The 16,822-nt window shown below is 51.7% G+C and overlaps 1 protein-coding gene across 1 annotated transcript; it reads right to left on the minus strand.

The window, feature by feature from the left end:
* Nucleotides 1-211: 211 nt before the first annotated feature.
* On the minus strand, nt 212-16,092 carry nes (nestin). Its single transcript, XM_088905797.1, has 4 exons — nt 15,160-16,092; nt 11,309-11,433; nt 9,220-9,293; nt 212-7,652 (listed from the first exon to the last, which is right to left on the minus strand). The coding sequence occupies exons 1-4, from the start codon at nt 15,985-15,987 to the stop codon at nt 3,484-3,486; spliced, it is 5,196 nt and encodes a 1,731-aa protein (XP_088761923.1). The 5' UTR covers nt 15,988-16,092; the 3' UTR covers nt 212-3,483.
* Nucleotides 16,093-16,822: the final 730 nt, after the last annotated feature.

Raw genomic sequence — 16,822 nt, forward strand, 5'->3', positions numbered from 1 at the left:
TGGTCTCCCAAAACCTGTTTTTTTTATTCTGCTGTTAATGACTTAATTGACTCATCTGTGGTCTTTAACAGGTCTGAATTATCCTGTCCTCGAGCAGTGTTTTTTTTCCTGGGGCGTCTGAGTTCCCTCTACAGCCGATAGCTTCGGGAGTTACCCGCCTTGACAAGTAAGAAACGGAAGAAGAAGAAAAAACGGGACACAGACTCTGTAATTGGTTACCAGTTAGTTTATTCCAAACACTACAGGTTAGTGGAGCAGCGAAACTACAGCGGTCTACCGGCGATCGAAACCGAGGAGCACGTAACGCGCCCTCGGAAGCAGAGAGGTGATGTAGCTGCAAGAGCTGATTTTTTAAACTAGTGCAAAGACAACCAACAGCGCTGCTGCCCGATCCCACGATCTATCTGACGAGCACAAGCTACCAGCTGCGACTTCCCCACCTGTCGCAGGCTGTACAGTCGATGGGCCAGCTCCGCGGAGCTCCGGATCAGTTGGGAATCAGCCCATTGAACGCGCCTGATCAGGGAGTGGCTTGGTTTGCATGGAATGACAAATGGGAATTTCCCCGGGGTAAGGAAGGAGGAGCAGTGTGCCACACCGTCTGGATCAAAGGGGATGTAGCCCTTCTGCCGCAGTAGAGCTGTCAAGGCGGCTCTGAGGAAGGGCAGTTTGCCGACTGCTTCGGCTGGGTGAGAAACAATGCGATCCCAGTGTTCAACCCCAAGGCTGTAGTGTGCTTTTGCTCTCTGCTGCCTAATTGTTCCACTGACCTGATTAGCTCGATAAATTGGACAGCAGAGCTTCTTTCTAGTGCTCCACAGAGTTGAGTCCTGTGTCTTCCATCAAAAATGCCTCCTGCGCTATTGACTAAGCTTTAAAAATCCCGAGATTTAGCCACGAGAACCATCAGACACCCCAGCCCTTCAGGAATGGTACTGGACACTCCAGTTCGATGCAGCCATTTATCTGCTTTTTTTTGATCAGATGTTTAATTATTCAACTGGTTCATTCGCAGGTCTCTGATCAAGGAACCCCGGCTATAAAACTTGCCAGACTTTGGATTTCTAGGTAAAAGAAGAGCAGTGCATACGCCTTCCTGTTGCTCTCAGCCATATATTTCTGATTATTTCATCTTTAAGAATAACACACTGCAGTAAAAGATAATTAGATTGTGGAGGTAAAAAAAAAAAAACAGGTGTTGCTTTTATATAGCAAAAGGGCCAAATTCATTCAGCTCAGTTAGAATACATGCTAAGTAACTGAACCATTCCTCCTTCAACAACAGCTGAGCCACTTTCAGAGTCCTTTTCCCAGCAACGGAAATATCCTGGGCATTAAATGGAACAAGGACACATTGGTTGCTGGCCAAGTCTTGACAGCATCTGAAATGATTTTTGGTGACGTTTGGTCCGTTCTTCGTGAGAAAGCGCGTAATAATTTAACGCTCTCGACATGATTGCACGTATTTAACAGGGCTCACGCTGGGAGTGAGTTACAGAAGAGACGTCGCCCCTCTCTGAAATCTGGACAGTGTGGAACTCTGCTGTACTGAGGTTGACCGCTGTCCAGGGAGCGGCGCTGAGCATGCTGGGAGCCCGCGAGCGAATCGTGGCAGGGAGAGCTGGTCTCGTCACACACACACACCCGAAACAATATCTCCAAGTGCAGGCTGATCTAAAGATATAAAACTGGAATGAATAAAAAAATCCAAGACGACGTATGCTTTCTACGCAGTGATGCAAGCGCTTCTATCCTGTCTTTCGGACATCTGTGATCGGACAGCCTTTCAATAGGAGACACCTGAAGGATACTTCACGATGTTTCCAGATCACAGAGAAGGACACTAAATATTTGAGATCCTGTGCAAATTTTCTCCTTCTTCCTGCACCTATGTTAAATCTCTACAGAAGATCTGTCTCTCTTTTACCATCTCAGTTCGACTCTGCCTTTTGTACCCATTCAGACAAATTATAAGCAAATCTCCGAAAGCTGTCAAAAAGTTTCTGTTCACAGGGAACCATTTTTCACCACAAATTGTTTGATAGCCTTGATTGTTAAAGTCATTAATGATTTAATTAAATCCTAGCCCGGTCATGCAAATTGGTACTGGTCTTCATTTTCCAAGTGAGCAAACTACTTCAGAAACAAATGCAGTAGAAGTGCAATTTGCTCATGGTCTGTCCCATGGCAGGACACGAACCCATCAGCTCTGAATCTTATTTTCTTCTGGTCAAAAGGAAAAGTCAAGGAAACATGACTTGCATCTTATTTTTCAAGTATGACAGATGTGATCCAGTGTGACTACAATGAAGCAGGAAAGAACAGATGTCTACAGCTCCACGATGCCCTGATCATGTGACCATACTTTTCCAGAGACGTTTTCCCATTAGGTCTGAATGCAAAATGCTCAATACTGGCCTGACCGTTTCTCACACATTGATTTGTGTATGTAGTGTTTGTCTGCAAATATAATGGGTGATGCAGACACATGGGATTCAAATGACTCACTTGGGCCCTTTCCCCCATAATGTAATCAGTATCTGATGTGTTGGTGTCTGCTCTCTTTCATGCTCAGTGTTGTGTAGCTGCAACATTTTCAAAGCTCCTCAGGGCTTGAGTTCTGTGCTATAAGCAATAGCTGTTTGGGAAGTAGTATTCTTATTGACCTGTTTCTGAGAGCTAAACGTAAAGCTTTGGTCTTTGAAAAACAATCTTTGGCTCTGCTTTAATACGGCTACACTGTATTGAATCAAGCCTCTGTACTGCCAATGGCTACGAAGCTGAAGAATATATACTGTAGCTCATGCAGATCCCCAGATCCTCCCAATGTGATTCATCAAGAATACAGCTAGTGTTGCCACACAGACCTGCCCCTCACAACAGGCTTCGAATGGAACAGTGTTACTCAGGAACATGGTTCCCTTGGTAGTATTCTAAATTACAGCACAAAAGATGCTGCTGCAATCGTCTTTTCTCGAGCATTTTAATCGATTGCAGAGCGTTGTTTATTTTTTGGTTTGAGATCCCAGGACATCTGTGTATGAGCTGAGACAGAATTTCTCTTTCTTGGGGTTTGGCACATTTGGACTCGTCTTTGGGAGGGTGGTGCGGTAAAGCATCTGATCCGATTCGGACGAGATGAGATCTGTCGCGGACTTGAGAGAGAAGGAGTGTCAGTGGAACAAGAGCAACAGCACCTGAGGAGGTGGCTCTGGTCTGCTTGGTGCTTTGGCCCCTTAAAAAAGTGAAACGCAAGGAAGCTGTAGGAGTGTTTTATATCTAAATGTCCTAAACCTTCACTTCCGATGCTCTTTACTTATCAGTCAGCCACTGCTGGATGCAAACATTTGCAACCCAACACTGGACCAATGCTGCAGTTGTTATCCTCGTTATTTTCCTATTTTTTCATCCTTCCTCTTATCTCTAGGATACGTTGGGCGCCGACTCCTTCTGCCTTCCAGATGTCTGCTTCCAAAGTCCTGCCTACTCTTCTCCAGAGGACCAGGAGTCCCCTTCCTCCAGGGAATCCACTGAGCGTCTGTCCTCGGTCTCCGTGCTCCCGTAGAGGAGCCCCTTGATCGCTGGCTGCCCTCCCAGCTGTGCAGAAATGGGCTGGGTCCCTTCGGTGGCTCCATCTGCCTCCGTGCGCTCGTCTGCTCCCTTCTTGGCCGGGGGGGCCGATTTCAGCTCTGGCTGTTGATCCAGGCGAAGGTCCCCCTGGAAGAGCCGATGCTCGTCATGGCCGAGAAGGTCCCCCCTCGCGGCTTCGATCTCCTCGGCCGGGCTCCAGGGGTTGCCGTTCACGTGAGAGCGGAAAAGGTCGCCCGGTCCTCTGTGATCTCCGTTGGCTGTAGGCAATGTCACGGGCTCGTCGGCATCCACGTCAAACAGGTCTTCCTCGTGGGCAGGGCAGCTCGGGAAGCCTCCGGAGGGCTGGGCGGTGCTCTTCACGTCCTCGGCTGCGACTTCCAAGCTGGGAAAACCCTGGATGCTTTCGCCGGCGACTCTGGATCCCGCGTGGAACTCTACAGCCCCCCATGGATTTGGGTCTGGGTTTTCCAAGACCTCCCATTCTTCCTGTTCCGGCTTGTCGCTTTCCACCCGCGCCTTCCCGCCGAAGTCATCGCCCCCCTGCCCTTCGCTGTACAAGGGGAGGGCGCTGGAGGGCGCTGTCTCTGCGCAGATCTCCTCTGTTTCTTCGGTGGCTCCGGTGTCCGGGGGGCCACCGGTGAAAGAGCCTAAGGCGTCTCCCCCTTTGCCGAATGTCTGTGAAAACTGGCTGACGTTGGGCGACTCGTCGTCGGAGCTGCACGAGCCTTCCGACTCCGAACGGGCCAGAGCGACAGTGTCCATGGTGCCGCTGAGCTCGCTGGCCAAAGACAGCTGCTCGGTGGAGTCCACGTTGGTGAGCATGGACAGGTTTTGTCCTTCTTCCTGTTTCTCTTCCACACTCTGGTCTGGATGGGACTCGGCAGCTTCCGTCTTTTCCAAAGCTCCCGAAACATCAACGTCAACATCCGACCGGGCTGAGGCTTGATGCAAAGGGGCTGGTTTCACATCTTCTGTGCAATTTTCTTCATCAGAGGACACATCCAAATGTTCTTCCGCTGTCAGATCTTCTGTTTTGGAGGGCAGCTGAGTTGTGATTACATTTTCTACATGCACGTGTTTCATTTCTGCCTCCTCATCAGACTGGTTGCCATCGTCACTGTCTGGTTTGGCCCGTGAGTCTTCATCACACTGGTTGTCATCGTCACTGTCTGCTTTGGCCCGTGAGTCTTCATCACACTGGTTGTCATCGTCACTGTCTGCTTTGGCCCGTGAGTCTTCATCAGACTGGTTGTCATCGTCACTGTCTGCTTTGGCCCGGGAATCTTCTTCCACATGCATCCCTTTCTCTGTGTCTTCTGTCACGTGGACATGGTCCGAATTGGTCTGTGCCACATCTGGCTCTTCACTGTGGATTTCAGCATGCTCCTGTGGATTCATCTCCGTCTGCGGGTCTGCCTCCTGCTCTGGATCGCTCTCGGCTGTCTCTGTCTTAGCTCCTTCTTTTTCTTCTGCCAGCTGCACCTCCGCCTCCTGCTCTGCTGTGATGGGCCTTTCCTCCTGCACATCTTTGTCTGCCTCGGAGTCTGTCACCGATTCTGGAGGATCTTCTGTGCGTCTCTCTTCCTGTCCCTCTCGATCCCTCTCCTCCTGTGGTTCGCTCCAGCCTGACCCCGTAATCTGAGCTCCTTCATCTTGTCCTGTCCCATTTTCATCTTCCTTGCTTTCCGCTTCATCCTCAAGGTTCCTGAGAAGATCCTGCTCCTCTCCATGGCTGATGTTTCCCCCAGCTGTTTCTAGAGTTTCATATTCTCCAAACCCCCTCATGTTGTCGGCTTCTGTCTGCTTCTCACTCAAGATCTCCTCCTCCTCAGATGGCAGTGGACTCTCCTGGACTGCTCCTCTAGGGTCATCCCTTCCCTCTTCCTCTTCTCCTTTTGAATTTGACTTTTCTTCATCAGCCTCTATATTGAGATTCTCTGTCTTATCTGCTTCTCTTGATTGAAAGTCCTCTTCCCTTTCTTCTTTCCCAAATTCCGATCCGACTCGTCCTTCCTCGTCGCTCATCGGTCCCTCAGATTCCACGTCCTCCTCGGGCGATCCCTGGGTGTTCAAATCCCAGACTGCTTCTTCGCTCTTGTACTGGATCAGAGAGCGGGTGTCAGCCAGGGTGTTCTCCAAAGCGTAGCCGTCGGCGCTCTCCAGCTCCTCGCCGTCTGTCCTCCAAGACTGGGACGCGTTGGGAGACTCCTCTTCCTCTGCGGATGAATCCACTGGCTCCATTTCTGGGGATGCGTTCAGATTATCGCTTGGTTTTCCTTCTGCTGGGGAATCGGAGCCGGAAGGTGGCTCAACAGCCAAAATGGCTTCCTCCTCCCTGCTCATCTGTTCCGGTTCACCTTCAGGAGTCTCCCTGCCAACCGAGCCCTCCTCTCCCCAATATTCAGCAGCTGTTTCGCTGTCTCCAAAAGCTTTTTCCTTCTCTCCTGTCTCCTCTAGGTCTTCGGCCTTAGTTTCACCTTTGCCTTCCCATATCACATGGTCCTTTCCGGCTTCGTGTTCCGAGAGGCGGTCTGATTCTCCTTCACCCTCATCAGCAGCACTCCTGTCATCTCCGTCTGCCTCCTCATTGTCCCACTGTCCCACTTCATCACCTCCCTCTGCATTTCCTGATCCGTTCTTGGGCGAGGCTTGCTCTTCTGGTTTCAGAGGAGGCTCCCCAGCAGCTTCCAGTGGCTCCTCCCATGCACATTCCGAAGTGACTCTTTCCCCGTGGCTCTCCTGGACGAGCTGCTGGAGAGCAGGGGTGACAAGGTCTTCAGGAAGTCCGTCTTCAAAGGCACTGTCTTTCCCGAGCGGCTCTGCTACCAGCGTGCGCTGGGGCTCGGGATCTTCTGGGCCAGCGGCGTCCCCTGCTGTGGGCTCCTCAAACAATGGCTCCTCTTTGAGAGGTGTGGGGGGAAGGATGGGGGACTCTTCCCTCCTTTCTTCAATTCCGCTGCTGATCATGCTTTCTGGGTGGCGGGTGTCAGCCGTTAACTCGTCCATCAGCTCGGGTGCCCATGAGTCCTTTACACCTGCGCTTGCCTCTGTCGCTTTGGTAGGCAGCTCATCATCATCTGACACTTCAGGGTCCTCCAAGGCGCCTTGAGGTGGCCTTTCTAGGAGGACACTGGAGTGCTGAAGGGCCGCTATGCACGGCTCCAGAGTCTCCTCTTGGCTCCCAGCCTTGAGCTCAGCAGTGGCGCCATCTTGCTCTTTGCACCTTTCCAACTCGGACTCCTGGGTCCCCAGTCCTCCATGACTAACAGGAAGGCTGGAGGCCTGCTGAGGTTCTAGGAGAGAGCCCATTTCAAGAGTCAGCTCCAGAGGTGCCCCTTCTCCTACGTCGGGCTGCGCGTCGTCTTCTGTCTCTCCCGCCTTTTGTGGTTGGTCGCTCGTGGCTCGCTCCGCAATGGCCTGGGGACGATCAACAGTCTCGAGTGCCTGTGGAGCCATTCCCAGAAGGGCTGGAGTCAACGTAGCGTGAGTGACGGCCTCGGTCTGGGAACAGAGCTCTGCCACGGGCTTGTCATCCTCGGGCTCCTTGCTGTCTGCAGCCCGAACGGTTTCCTGCTGCTCGTCTTTATCCTCTACCACCTCGCGATTGTCTTCCGATTGACCTGCGGGCAGCTGGAGCTGGACCTCGGACGGAACAGCAGACCCCTGTGGAGGAGTCGTTGAAAGAAGTGAAGCCGGGCTGACCTCTGCCCTTTGAACTTCCTCCCCTCTTCCGCCCTTCAAACCTTCTTTGGAGCTAGCCGCTGGCCAGTCTACCTGCCTGGATGTTTCAACATCCCAGTTCCCCCTCTCCTGTTTCGTCTCCTTGATGGGCTCTTCTGCCCTTCGGGGTGCCGCGACAGCGGGCGTGTCTTTCAGAGCTTTGCCCACTGGGGTCCGGGAGGGTGCTGCCGTCGTGGGCAACTTGTTCCGCGTCCCTGTTGTGCCAGGCGGCGGCGTCTTGTCTGAGCCAAGCAGCTTCGCAGAGACCAGGCTGACTTGACGGCCCCTGGCCAGCGTTGTTTGGATGGTCTCCCGAACTCCTTCAGTGCCAGACTCTCCATCTGGGAATGGAAAGACAATGGAAAGACTGAGTTGGTACCCTAGGCCACTCGGTTGTATGAGTGTTCAACCCACAATGCAGCGCAATCGTCAACAGGAAGCATGGATTTCAAGTACAGAGCACAGAAAACAATCCCCTTGGAGATGGCGTCTAACATGCTCGAGTACAGAGCCCTTAAACCCAGACAAGCCTGTAGCCTTGGCTTTCCCCCTTTCTAATTTGACTCAGAATGAAGACTGTGCCCAAGGTTTTCTGCTCTTTACAAAAACCCCAGACCTTTGAAATCTTTGCATCTTCCAGGTTTCATGTCGCCCGGGGTCTCGATTCTTGAATCAAACTTTTAATTGAAGGAATGCTTAATTTGATCACTTTTCAGTGTTCTTTTCTTCTTCTGGGAGCGATCCAAATTTCCAGGCGAGTTTGGACATTTTTGTAAGTGACTCTAAAAGTCATCTGATGTGTTGGGTTGACGAGTAAAGTTCTAGTTAAGAATATCATTAGCTCAATTAAGGACCGATTATCAGTGCAATTAAAGTCTCACTAGCATCAACAGTGGCTGGTGTCACACAACCCCGATCCATGTGGATAAGGACTGTGTAGACGAATCTCCTCATTTTTGCCATCACACACAGGAATAAACATTGTACCCCCCTTTCAAATTCCATCGAATGTCATCGTGTAACCTGAAGTTCTATGGGGGTGGGGGTGGGGGGCGGAGTCTGGATTTGAAGGGCAGAGTTAGCCCTGTTTCACCTTGCTGTGGTGAGGAACTGAAGGATTTCCTCCCTCCAGCAATAGCGCGTGGGCAGGGAATTAGGATCAGTTTCAATGGAAAAGGAACTGGGATTCGCCATCGGGGTTTCCTCACCACCTGAGTCCCCAGGCTCCTGTCGCGACACATGTGCCTATTGTCAGCTCACACCACGAGATCAGAGCAGGAGGTGAGTATTTCCGTCCATCTGTTGTCAATTACAGGAAAGGAAGGCCATATGGCTCAGTGCCCTCTGGGGACCACCATACCCAGATTAAATTACTCAGTACATTTAAGTAAGTGGGCTGCCATCTCTTAAGTGCATGGGGCTCGTATCTATCTACAGGTTTTATGCCCTGTGACTCGGGATTGAAAAGGTTTTGTAACAAAATGATTTTAAACCCACCCCCTTCTTAATGGAGCAGTTGTCTGATCTTCAGTGACAGCGCCTGGATATTGTGTGGTATGCTGATACTGCTTCTCAATAACCAGGCCCAGTCGCCCGCAAGGAAGCGGTGACATGTGACACAACAGGAAGTGTTGCGGGGGGAAGCATTTGATCGCTGCACCATCCATCTTTTTCCAGATGGTAAGCAAGCATCAGTGCAGCACTAAGTTCCTCCCCCTCTCTCAACCCAGCCACACGCCCACCTTTTATTAAATCTGTTGGCTTTACTCGAGGAAACTGGGGAGAAACCGCCAATGATTTTTCATCGTCTGCTGAGCACCCCCTTCCACATGTGAGGCATTGCTCTGCCTGACCCCACTTCAGAGAACGCAGTGCTGTGCCCACTTTTCCAGTGGTTACTTTACTTACGTCTGGGAACAAAATTCAGCTGGAGGCTCGCCGAAGGCACCTTAAATCGCAGGCTCTCTGTATCCAGGAGGGCCCTGGAAAAGAAAAACAGTCTGTAACTTTAGGTATTATTATTATTATTGATAATAATAATCAATCAGCTGTATTCTTATAAAGTATATTTCTCATTCTATTCTTATTCCTTATTCCTATTCTCAAGGTCTCAAATTGACCACAGAACAAAAGTGAGTATTGAAAATCTAAACATGTAAAGTTTCGATTTAATTGTTTCTTGTCCATTGAATTATTCATCCATCTCTTCCTGCCTTGTTTCGTTGTAGGTACAAACAGTGTACCTGTCAGGAACTCAAGCCAGTTTTAATGCGGTTTTTTACGTTTCTGCAGGGTAAGAAAAAAATCTGCTTCCCTCTGTGACAGGCTTTGACATTGGTGGTATAGCTGTCAGTAGAATCAAACACTTAATGATCGTGATACACCATGCCTTTTGAATACAACTTTTTTAGTCAGTATCTCTTTCGGCAGAGCCGGTTTCAGGCTGACAGATTGCAATGACATCATCGTGTCTCGGGGGGTGAGGGGGCAGGGCAGCGGAGAGCTCCTGTCGCTGGGGGCCTGGTGGGGGGGGGGAGGGGGGGCTGGCCCTGTTGTTATGGAAATAAAGTGGTGGCTTTCTCATTGTGAGACCATCTGGAGCAGAGAGTGGACTCCCCTCTCCCCCTCTCTCACACTCAGGCACTCACAGACACATGCTGACACATGCAGGGCATGCCCGACACACAGCTATGATTCTCATTTTGCTCTTTTTTTTCACGTCACGGTGGTATGCCATGGACGGTTTTGATGCTTTAGCATGTCCCCCAATTCATTCATTGACAAACGGATAACCAGAGTAATTATTTGGGCACTTCATAAACCTCCACCAGCAATAAGACAGTCTAAAGTGAAAGCTCTGCTATAGGATACAGAGGCTTCGGGACTGCTGTCTGTGTGGAGTGTGCTAGGGGCTGCTCCACCAGTTAAACTGCACAGCTCGAACCCGGCCTTGCCAACAAGCCACTTCAATTCAAAAAGATTGCTAACAGGCAGTTTTTATTTTCCAAGAGCTGCTTCAGTGGCTGGAGTTGAGAGGGACAGCATGTAAGATTTTGGGAGGCCAGTATAGCTGTAAGAATGCGCTGGAGCAGGAAATGTTCAGAGCGTGACCATGTTCATGCATCTCCAAAGACTAATGCCAGTTGTGCTGCTCGCCTCAAAGTCAGCACCCTGCAGGAACTGAAGGACTGTGGCTGGAGGAGACCAGACCAAGGGAAATTAAAGACGGGCCAGGAGAAATTAATGTTCATTTCTTCCCCTCCTCCTCCTCCCTGCCCCCCCACCAACACCCTCCCCTTACGCCTGACATGTCCAGTTAAATTCCCTGAAAGCTGCGCTGTTTTTTTTTCTCTAGCTGGCGCTGGTGTGGCAACAGGTTCAATATGAAGGAGTAGCGAAGTGTGACCCTACAGAGCCAGTCAGCGAAGGAAAGACCGGCTCTCGTTCTGCTGCGTGAAGGTGTGCTAATCCTTTCCTCACTCCCCAGTCTGGGTTCCTGGGAGGAGCGGGCGCTATGTGAATGACGTCTTCATCTTGGAATCCAGACAAAGAAGAGGGGACCTCTGGGAAAGAAGGGGGAGGGGGTATCCCCTTATCTGGGCTCATCCCTGCAACCTCCCTAAAAGGACAACTACAGATGCCCAAGTGTGACCCCCCACGTGCACACAGGAGGAATTTACAGGGGAACGGCTTTAAAACCAAGAGCTGGAGGCGTCCCTTTACACAAAGGGTTGTGGGTGGGTGGAACAAGCCGCCCAGCCAGTACCATTGCTGCTTTCAAGAAATGTGCAAGACACAATGCCACCATGGGTCAGGGATGAGAGGAGCAAAACTAAAGGACGAAATCTGAGATTAGTTTAGTAATATTTGTTTAAAAAAGGTGGTTGGGGTGGAATGCGGAGCCTTAAATTCTAACATGCGTTTCCTTTCCTACGGCTAACTGATCTCTCCTTCTGAAACGGGTGGAGACGACACAGGCCTGGTGGAATAGGGTTACCTGTAGGTGGCCACCTCCAGCCCCAGGGACATCTTGAGCTGCTGCAGGTTCTGCCTGTCCACCAGGAGGGCGGCGATCTGTTCGCGCAGGCTCTCCTTCTCCTGCTCCAGGGAATCTATGTGGGCCTGAAAGAGGAGAAGCAAACAACAGGTGAGGAGAAAGGATTAAGAAAGGAAAAAGGCGCAGGTTCCCTCTCTCCGAGCCTCAGTTCAGCTCTGTGGTTCAGTCGTCGTGGATTGGTGATGCGATCAAGTCATTCGCCAATCAGGTCCGCCCAGGAGGTGGCGCACCATCACCAGAGTGGTGCTTGGCTGGGATGGAGGGTAGCTGGCAAGGGCTTGCATGGGTTTTTCTGTAAAAAACAGCACTCCCCCCCCCCCCCCACCCATGATTGGCCAGGGACTTGCAGTGATGTCAGTGGGAAACAAGCTGCTCTGCCAATCAGTGCCAGTTCTCCTGTCAGGCTCCGTGGGGCTCTCGGTGTATTGGGTGTATTGAAAGACAGGTGGGCGTGACTGAGCAGCATGTCCCAATCTGAGCAAGTGCAGTAGCCTGGGCAAGAGAGATGAATCTTACAGCTACTGACAATTCACAACCAGCTGGTGGTGAATGAAAACAAGTTAGCGATTCCTATATTTTTAAACAGATCTTCCCACTTATTCTTGTCTTGCAGGGTATTGCCTTCTTACACAGTACCAGTGTTGGTGTGTGGTGTGTTTGAGTGAGAGGCTTACAGATGGGTCATTCTTTTACACAAGTGGCCTGGTCTTGTGCTTCAGCATGGAGGAAGCCTCTTCTCACAATCACAGTGAGCACGTCTCGAAGCTCAGCTTCTAGCTTTGGACTGTTTACTTGTGCCACTACGTCCGACAGCATGAATCAACACAGAGTAAGGTCAGTGTTTTCCTTTTATAATAACAGACATTCAAACTCATCCAGCCGTGAAGTCAACAGGTACAGAAATACATGCAATTAAACAAAGGCGTAGCAGTTCAGTTTCTCAAAAAAAGAATTTAAATCTCCCCTCTGATGAGCACATAGCTGGAATCATATCAGTCCGTATGGAGAGTAGACTACAGCCAGTCTCCCTGCTTACAGAGCTCAAAGGAATCCTGTGAATCAGGTTCCAGGTTCTCAGCATTGATGCTTTAATACAGGATAAAGGGAAAAACTGGTCTAGTTAAACATTAAATGGATCATCTTAACCCTTCTCCCCGGTGAAGAGCTCTTTATAACTTTTGGAGACATCAAAAAGCCTCCGTATTCCCAGAATTGGGAGATGTTGGATTTAAAAGATTTAAAGACAGCCACTGCTCCTCGCTTTTCCCACTTCTCGGTGGTTTGTATCAAACTCTGTACAGCCCATGACACCCCAATATCCCGCATAGTCCCCATCCCGCCCATTTCCAAGCTTATCAGCCTAAATCCTTTCCCTTTCAATCTCACCCCACATTCCCCACCACTGAAAAAAAATGAAGGCAGCAGGACTGGATCATTAGCATTTAAAATGAGCCCCACGCTTGGGATTGTCCGGATCAATCCCGCCCAGCCCCCGGCTAAAGAAAGATGGGACAAAGGCTTTCCAATCTATTTAGTGGGCTATTCAAGCCCCTGGCTATGTGGAGGCATCTGGGAGAGACTCCCAGGGCTCGGGGTCTGGGATCTGGAATCTGCTCTGAATTCAGCTCCCATCCTCACAAAGAGGCTGCTCCACACTCTACACCAGCCAAACACAACCAGCCGTTACTGTTCAGGAGCTTGCATGCCATCTAATCAGTCTTAATCAAGCTGCAGAACTTCTGAAGTAGGGCCCTATTGTTAGGTGCAGGAGAATGCATACAAGCTGCCTGCTCCTTCTGTTTGCCCTGGGCACGAGGACACGACACGATGGTTTATAGTGCTTAAAATAATTTACTGTGGGGAGCTGCGGTAACAGCACAGTGCAGTGAAGCCCAGTGAGATCAGGGTAAAAGCACAGTACAGTGCAATAAAGCCCGGTGAGATCAGGGTAAAAGTACAGTAAAGCCCAGTGAGAATAGAGTAAAAGTACAGTAGATTAAAGCCCTGTGAAATCAGTGTAACGGTACAGTACAATACAGTAAAGTCCAATGAGATCAGGGTAAAAGTACAGTGCAAAGCAGTAAAGCCCAGTGAGATCAGGGTAAAAGCACAGTGCAAAGCAGTAAAGCCCAGTGAGATCAGAGTAAAAGCACAGTGCAAAGCAGTAAAGCCCAGTGAGATCAGAGTAAAAGCACAGTGCAAAGCAGTAAAGCCCAGTGAGATCAGGGGGTAAAAACGCAGTACACTAAAGCACAGATAAAGGCACGATAATATATGATCTGTAAGAAATCACTGCAAAACATGGCAGATTCCCGATTAAAGCACAGTAAAGCCACAGCAGGTGAAGGAAAAATCTAGTTTCAAACTCACTCCTGGAAGTGGTGATCTGAGTCACCACCCCTCCCCCCATCCCCTTCACAGAGACTGACTGGCCAATCTGCCTATTTTTTTAAAAATAAAAACAAGTTCATGCCAGAGGTACTTAGCCAGGGCTATAACTACTCTGAGCAAGAAAAAATACAAACAGTAGTGAGTCACCCACAACAGGGGAGTAGAATAATCTTTATAGACGGCAGTAGCAGATGCCAAATCCCTCACTGACCGGCTCCTGCCAGCCATTGTCTCCTCTTTACAAGTCACCTCCTACAGCAGCTTTGGCCAGAAATGCCAAACTCTCTGACTCAGTGGTCTACTAATCTAAGACAACAGATTACTGGGCTGTTGCTGAACAACCGCTGGCACCAGTGCACTTCACCCATCTGCAGAGCCGTGGTCATGGTCAATGAGGGGAGCAGCAGTATGGCACACTGCTCAGTGCTTGGGACACCTAACTGGAAGGTTGTGGGTTCGAATCCCAGCCGAGACACTGCTGTTGTGCCCTTGAATAATGTACTTCAACCCAATTGCTCCAGTAAAAATATCCCCAGCTGTATACATGGATGCAAATGGGAACACCAGCCCAATAAATTAGTAGTAGCCAGCTGTAATAGCAATGAGCCAGGTATGTTGTTGCCCTTCTGTTACATGATAATATATTGTTGTGGGAGTGTGGAACAAGCTACCCATCCGCGTTATTGAAGCCGACACCCTGGCTTCTTTCAAGAAACGGACGGATAAGATCATCCAGTCAAGACAGGAGGCACTTCTTTACACCGAGGGCGGTGGGGGTGGGGAACGAGCCGCCCAGCCACTTTGTTATCAATGACTAATTGTCAGACTGGCTGGATGGGCTGGCTGAATGCCTCCTCTTGATCGCTAACGGTTCTCATCCGCGGTTCAAAACGCTCAGGGAGCAGCCCCGACAAGCTTTCTCCCACACAGGCGCGCCCATCTCTCGTTTTCGGAGCGCCCTGGTCGCGGCACATCCTGCCTTTCTTCAGCTGCTGTATTCCTATTTCCAGCGGCGCTCCGCCGTGAATGAGCAGTCCCTCTCTGGTACTTCCACAAATTCAATTGTCAACAGCCTGCCCCTGACAGATGCAGCAGGAGCCCTGACACACAATGCATGGCCAAGGGCGAATGCTTTATTATTTTTTTTAACCTTTTCTCTGAAACATCTGAGTACTATTGTACAAGGATATACCACACCGGATCTCTTATCTGCAGCGTTACAGCCCCAGATGCTCAGACTGCATCACACCCTCAGAGACTGGTTTGATTGACCACTTTCACCCCTGTATATTTTCCCGGGCCTTGTTGTAATTTTCTGGGAAAGCTCTTTGAGATCATGCCCCCTCCGAGCCGCTGCTCTGCGGTCTCCCCCTGGCTCCCCGCTCGGCCCCGCCACTCACCTGCAGCTTGCCCAGCTCCTCCCTCTGCCTGTCCCGCTGCCCGGCCGCGCTCCTCTCCAGCTCCCCCTTCCTGGCGCGGGCCGCCTCCAGCTCCCTGGCCAGGCCCTGCGCCGCGAGGCAGCTCTCCCTCTTCTCCTGGCTCAGCCGGGTCAAGCGGGCCTGGGCCTGGGCCAGGGAGTCTTCCAGCCGGCCCAGCTGGCTCTGGTAGGAGTGGGCCGCCTCCCTCCAGGCCTGGGCCGCCCTCTGGGAGTAATCCAAGCCCAGGTCCCGGAGCTGGAGGGCCGGATCGGGCTGGAGAGCCGGCGCCGGCTGGGGGGAGGGCCGGGCGTGGGCCAGGGCGGCCCGGAGGAGGGAGACGTCCTCCTGGTGGGTCTCCGCCGTCAGCTGCAGCTCCTTCTCCAGCTGGGCCGCCCGCTCCCGCAGCCAGATCTGGGCTCTCTTCTCCTCCTCCAGGGCCCTCCTGCCCTCCGCCAGCCTCCTGCGGGCTTCCTCCTGGGCGGCCAGCTCCTGCCTCCTCCTCCCCTCCGCCTCTCCCAGCTCCTGGCTCAGGTGGTCCCGCTCCAGCTCGGCCCGGTCGCGGCTCCGCCCGGCCGCCTCCACGGCCTCGCGGGCCCGGGCCAGCTCGCGGTCCAGCTCCGCCCTCCAGGCCCCGGGCTCCGGCTGGCTCCGGTGCAGGGTGGCGATCTGGGCCCTCAGGAGCTCGTTCTCCTCCTCCAGGGCCTTCACGCGGGACAGGTAGCTCTCCAGGCGCTTGTTCAGGTCCCACATCTGCAGCTTCTCCTCCCCCGGCGGGGGGCGCGCGGCGCGGCCGGCCGCCAGCAGCTCCATGGTGGGGTGTCTCTCGGGCGTGCGGGGGGGACCTCTGCCTCTCTGCCTCTCTGCTCTCTGCTCTCTCTCTCTCTGCGCGCCTGTCCGGGGGCCGAGGGTCCCTCTGAGTGTGCTGCTGGCTGTGAGAGCAGCGCCTTTCATAGTCTGATTCAGGCCGGTGTGGGAGGGGAGAGGAGAGGAGGGAGGGACGAGGGGGGGCCAGCGAAGTTTCGGGTTAACCCTCGCTGTGCTGGGGGCTAGTGCACAGCAGCCCGGGCTCACAGGGAAGCAGTGTGCTGAGGAGGAGGAGGTGGATGAAGATGATAGTGGTGATTAGCATTAATAGATATCATTCTATAAAGAGCTAAAAACTTTTATTATTATTATTATTATTGATGATGATGATGCTCAATTTGGATTGGATTTGGATGCAGTGGAGATCGGAAAGAATATATCAAAAAAGAGGTAGTTGTAGTTACAGCCCCCATTAAATGAATAAATGAATCGGAGCCTCGGAATAACATCTCCCGGAGAAGAAGGAAAAGAAGTCTCCCAACAAGCACAGGCGCTGGTCCCCTCGGTCCCCGTCCGGAGATCAAACAGTTTCCGGCAGGACTGTTTCACCCGCTGTTCCGCAGCGCCCTCTGGTGGCAGCGCGGCCGTACTGCCTGTTGAAAAGCTCCGGCGGTTGGAAGCGCTTGGGGCTGCGCTAGCGAGGGGGGGGGGGGGCTCGTATCGGCGAACAAGGATAGCGAGTGAAAAGGGGGGTTTCGGGGCCTGACTGAGGCTTTACGCGATGTTCGAGGGCTGTTCCTTTGAGATCCCCGGTTAAAAATGAACAAACCGAGATTCTGTT

This window comes from Atractosteus spatula, chromosome 25 (assembly GCF_055471065.1).
Source record: "Atractosteus spatula isolate fAtrSpa1 chromosome 25, fAtrSpa1.hap1, whole genome shotgun sequence".
NCBI lineage: Eukaryota > Metazoa > Chordata > Actinopteri > Semionotiformes > Lepisosteidae > Atractosteus > Atractosteus spatula.

What these genes read in the sequence shown, in the direction of transcription:
- nes (XM_088905797.1), bottom strand. Translation starts at nt 15,987, where the DNA reads ATGGAGCTGCTGGCGGCCGGCCGCGCCGCGCGCCCCCCGCCGGGGGAG. An exon ending in CTGGAGGTGGCCACCTACAG is followed by an intron (nt 9,294 to 11,308) that starts GTAACCCTATTC and finishes TTTCTTTTCCAG; the next exon opens with GGCCCTCCTGGATACAGAGA. An exon ending in GCTGAATTTTGTTCCCAGAC is followed by an intron (nt 7,653 to 9,219) that starts GTAAGTAAAGTA and finishes TTCCATTCCCAG; the next exon opens with ATGGAGAGTCTGGCACTGAA.